The 4,626-nt window shown below is 43.2% G+C and overlaps 1 protein-coding gene across 1 annotated transcript; it reads right to left on the reverse strand.

Annotated features, from left to right (window-relative positions):
* Positions 1 to 2,403: 2,403 nt before the first annotated feature.
* On the reverse strand, positions 2,404 to 3,080 carry LOC147626569 (uncharacterized). The gene is made up of 2 exons (XM_086816957.1): positions 2,651 to 3,080; positions 2,404 to 2,558 (listed from the first exon to the last, which is right to left on the reverse strand). Exons 1-2 carry the CDS (start codon positions 3,068 to 3,070, stop codon positions 2,433 to 2,435), a joined length of 546 nt encoding a protein of 181 aa, XP_086673083.1. The 5' UTR covers positions 3,071 to 3,080; the 3' UTR covers positions 2,404 to 2,432.
* Between the last annotated feature and the right edge of the window lie 1,546 nt (positions 3,081 to 4,626).

Raw genomic sequence — 4,626 nt, forward strand, 5'->3', positions numbered from 1 at the left:
GTTAGAGTAAAGAGTTATCCTGGTGGAATCGCCCATGCTTTTCGGGTAAAGGAAGTTTTTCCGGGTTCGGTTTTGGAAAAATCGACGGATTAGTCTCGTGTCCGGATATCGGTGGTGGGCGAGGCCCCGAGTGTGGGACCTCTGGCCCGCAGAGAAGTGCTACTTCTACTGCTAGCACCCCGAATCCATTGCGTGATGGGACCAGGGATTTCACATAACCAAACCAAACCAAACCAAACCGAGCAAGGGCCCTCTTGTAGGCTTAATCTTATCATCAGCAGAGCAGCAGCACCGTCCATCCTCAGCAAGTTTGGTCTTTGATGGGCAGGAGCAATGCTCTCCCATAAAAAAGAGAATCGTGGATGGGGTTATGTGTATCATAAGTTTTCCCCATGATGTTGTCCATTTCTCTTAGCAGCAAGATAACATCCTCTTCGGCCATGGCCAACACCGGTATGGATATAGCACCTAAATCCATGTTACCCCACAAGCTCAAGCATGTGAAAATGGCTCCTTGTTGAAGTGTCCCTCCCCTCCTATCACAACATCCTGTTTATGAACTCGACCCTTCTTGGCTTCTTATCATCATCATCATGTGTCTGCACTCAACAAGCGGGCATCCACATCAAAATCAATGGTTCTAATTGCCTCGGGGGGTTCACTATAGGTAAACCCTCTATATCACGTGCCTTCAATGCCTACTTTAAAACACCCTTATCTGTGAATTTTTCATGACTGAAACGCACCCTTTTTCTATTCAACCTGTGAATACCCCCTTTAAATGGTACCCTTTTGTATATAAAAATGTGTAAAAATCAGATTTTAAAAATCCCTTCTGTTGAACCCACGTGCTACACTTACATTTTTATGAGTCCCCCGCCCAAACCCCCCGAGCTAATTGCTCTTGCCAAATCAATCATACATTCTTTTGTTGATAAATGAGCAACACACACAATGGTTCTTGCCAATTAATCATGAGTACTTTTTTTGGAAAAACCTTTTGGTTTGAGTACTCTTTTGACAATGCCTTCTCCCTTCAATGTAATGACCCTCCAAGAGTGGCTAACCACCATAAAAGGATCCCTGCTCTTCTTACTTTCCCTACAGCCTATCTTCTCAAAAAGGGTTGTAGTCCACCCACGATGGGATTTGTTTTTAAACAATTGGAAGAATAAACTATGCATAGAAAAAAATGGAAGCTAGTACTAATATAAGCCTACAAAATATGTACCACATAAAGAGAAAATGAATAAGTAAATATTTATATACCTGTAATATCTTGTGCCAATCATGTGTCTTGAGGCCATATAATTGCACCTCTACTTTCTTTTTGGTCTTTGTGAAGGCACTCTTCAATGAATGCATTACTCCCGTTGGTGTATGGAAAGAGGCAATCACACTTTTCACCTTATTGTACTTCTTCTTGGTTAATACCCTTGCACCCTGCGTATCTCTCACTTACAATTGGCAATACACTTTCAAGGCGTCCAATGTTTTGTAAGTCATCCCTTGTACCCTGCATATCTCATTTACAAATCAAATGGTCCCAAATATTTCTTGCCACATTCTTGAAGATATGTATGGGATCTAAGAGATTATTGATCTTCAACTCACACCCATATGGAAGTCGAAAGAAGATTCATTGTCCAAACATCCCATCGGGTGGTGGATTACAAGTGCTTCTCCATGCCTCAAACTAATCTCTACCTCTCATCACTAGTGCTGAGACATCATGTGGCACATACTTGGGATGTGGAAGGAGGGAGAAATCGATGATGTTTTTCATACAACACCTTCTTTACAGTAGAGGGTCTTTCCGAAACAAGTGATGGTCCAAAAATTGGACATGCATGATATCTGGAGGTTTCTAAACCTATTTTAAAATTGAGATGGTTGAGAGGTAGAGATATAAACTTAAAGTTTTAAGTTTAAAGATTAACACTACTACATGTTAGCCTAATACCGGGGCTTGTACCGGCGCTATTTAACGGGGTGTAAAAAAGCCACGTCATCGGTATAAGCGCCGGTATATGCGCCGGAACCACAGCGTCGGTATAACTGTCAGGCAATACAGCCGGCACCTATACCGACGTCTATACCGGTGTCTATACCGGCGCTTATACCAGCGTTTGTACCGACGTTAATACCGACGAAAATACCAATGAATATAGCGACGTCGGTACCGGGGCATATACCGACGCTGTAGCAGAAATTTTTTTTTGGGCAGAATAGTGCTGCCTGGCTGTTGCCTAGCTGCCTGCAATGAGCAGGATCAACAACAGCAACAGACAGCACCATTCTGTCTACAAAAGAGCACACAAACAACCGTCCTCGTTTGCATATTCTCCTGATCGACAAACAAGAAATTAAATTAAACATTAATACTCAAGAATGTTTTGATCATATTTCATTAGTTTGAAGGTCATCTTACATCATGGTAATGCCTCCCAATTGACGGTCTCTCCTTCTTCTTCAAGCATCTCAAACAAGGCCACAAGGCCATGTTTGTGAGCGTACTTCTCCTCTCGCCTACTTGGTGGGCGATTCATGGCCAACTCCTGCACACACGATTAACAATTATAACTTTTAGAAATCAACATTTAGTCCACAAACATACATTTAAATAAATAAAATTGCTACAAACACTTACGAATTCATGGCGCATGGTTTCGTAACCACCACTCCCGAGATGAGAAGCCCCTATTGTTTGGAGTCTTGCCCTTGCCGCCTCTCTTTGTTGTTGAAACCTGTCTGGTGTCTCGGTGAGCTCCTGAGCAATGGCTGCCCACTCCCTGTCATCTAGCCAAACAGGTTTCTCCTTCCCCTCTCTAAATGCGTCCCTCGCCTCTGACCTACGATGCCCCATCAAAATGCGAGCTGTATACTGTATCCACTCATTAGAGACGACATTCATAGGGTCAGATGGCTGGAACTCTTGCTTTATCTTTGTGTTTATATAATTTTTCTTCCCCTTGTCTTGCTGATCCCATTTAGTCATGACAGAGTCATGAAACTGTATAGTGCACAATTGTCGAATGCGTGTCTTCATTGCTTTCCCTGCACTATCCATTATTGGTGCCCCATCCCTAATTGTGTAAATCTTGCTGTTGTCATGGTCATGTGCACCCCAGGGAGTGGAAGGTGACCCTATGGGTGTGCTATCAACAGATGAGAGCGAAGGACGATGCTCACGTGGTGGTGGTGTCACAGCATCTGTGGCACTACCACCACAACAACCTCCCCCTGTGAAGACCTACTACGTGAGCGCCGTCTATGTGAAGAGGTGGTAGATCGAGCTGTAAGAGGAGTGGAAGGCTGTGTGGTATGAGGTGTGGGAGCTGCTGTCGTACCCACGGGTGTGGGAACTGGCGTCGGGAAGCCAGATGGTGAGGCAGATGTCCCTGCTCCAGAACCCCAATAACTCTGAGCCATGGCTCTCTGCTCTGGAGTCATGGACGAAAGAAAACCATATAACTGCTGGGGACTCATGCCCTGCGGTGTAGGATTAAATGAGAAATCTGGACTGTAGTCGTAGGGCGGTGAGTCACCCATGGCCTGTTGGATAAAAAACCATATGACAAACTTGTACGAAATGAAAATTACACGGTAAACAATGAATGAAAGAACCATAAGATAAACATTAACAATGATAAACAACATTGGTAAAACTATATCAACTTGCTCCTACAGTAGTGATTATGATGGTAAACATTAACAATGGTAAACAATGAATGGACCTTCAATGTCATAAACCCATTACAAATATGTCATAACTATTTGCATAATCATTGAGATACATCATTTTAAAAATCGTTATCTATTCTATCATCCTCATTAAGATCAGTAGCCCCAAAGAGATCTATGTCTATGTACATTTCAGCATCCTCATCATTAAAAGTCCCTTGATGAAGGATGTCTTTATCATCTATGTCTTCTTCCTCAACTTGTTTTTCAGCTTCCTTGGTTTGCACCTCTTCATTTGGATCTTGCTCTAGTTGCTCCTCTTCCTTTGCTTGCTCCTCTTCATTGTTGATCTCGGCTTGTTCTTGCTGCTCTCCATTACCATGTGCATCCACATCACCTTGTTGTAGCTCAAATTCTTCAAAAATTTGCTTACTGCGGGGGGCGACTTGAACCACAAACAGCCAGCGTGGATCTTTTGGATCCGCTTTAAAGACAACCTGCTCACAATGCTCTGGGCGCACAAAAGTATCTTGCTGATCGGTCCATACCTTTGTGGAGTCCACTTGGATGAGGCCACTCTTGTCTCTACGTACAGTTGCATGTGGCCCATTCATGATTACCTTGAACTCTATGCATAAGTCTTATGCATAAGCCATATGCACACGCTCTATGCACAAGTCTTATGCATAAGCCATAAGCTCGGACCTAATCCCAAAAACCCTAGGACTGAATTACGGTTTTGTAAATTCCGCCAGAGTCTCCTTTGTAATTGGAACCAAATCTCACCCTAAACCCTAAACTTCTTAAAACTTGTACGCAATACTCTTTGTATCCCACAATGTCATGAAAGATCATATGCATTTGCAATATCCACACAATATGACGGAAAAGGGGCTCCATTGCCCAAATGCATCCGCAAAGTCGATGGTGAGGATTGTTGAG

Source organism: Cibotium barometz, chromosome 22, assembly GCF_041138505.1.
Source record: "Cibotium barometz isolate CiBa-2024 chromosome 22, ASM4113850v1, whole genome shotgun sequence".
In the NCBI taxonomy this organism is placed as follows: Eukaryota; Viridiplantae; Streptophyta; class Polypodiopsida; order Cyatheales; family Cibotiaceae; genus Cibotium; species Cibotium barometz.

What these genes read in the sequence shown, in the direction of transcription:
- LOC147626569 (XM_086816957.1), bottom strand. Translation starts at nt 3,070, where the DNA reads ATGGATAGTGCAGGGAAAGCAATGAAGACACGCATTCGACAATTGTGC. An exon ending in AAACCATGCGCCATGAATTC is followed by an intron (nt 2,559 to 2,650) that starts GTAAGTGTTTGT and finishes TCGTGTGTGCAG; the next exon opens with GAGTTGGCCATGAATCGCCC.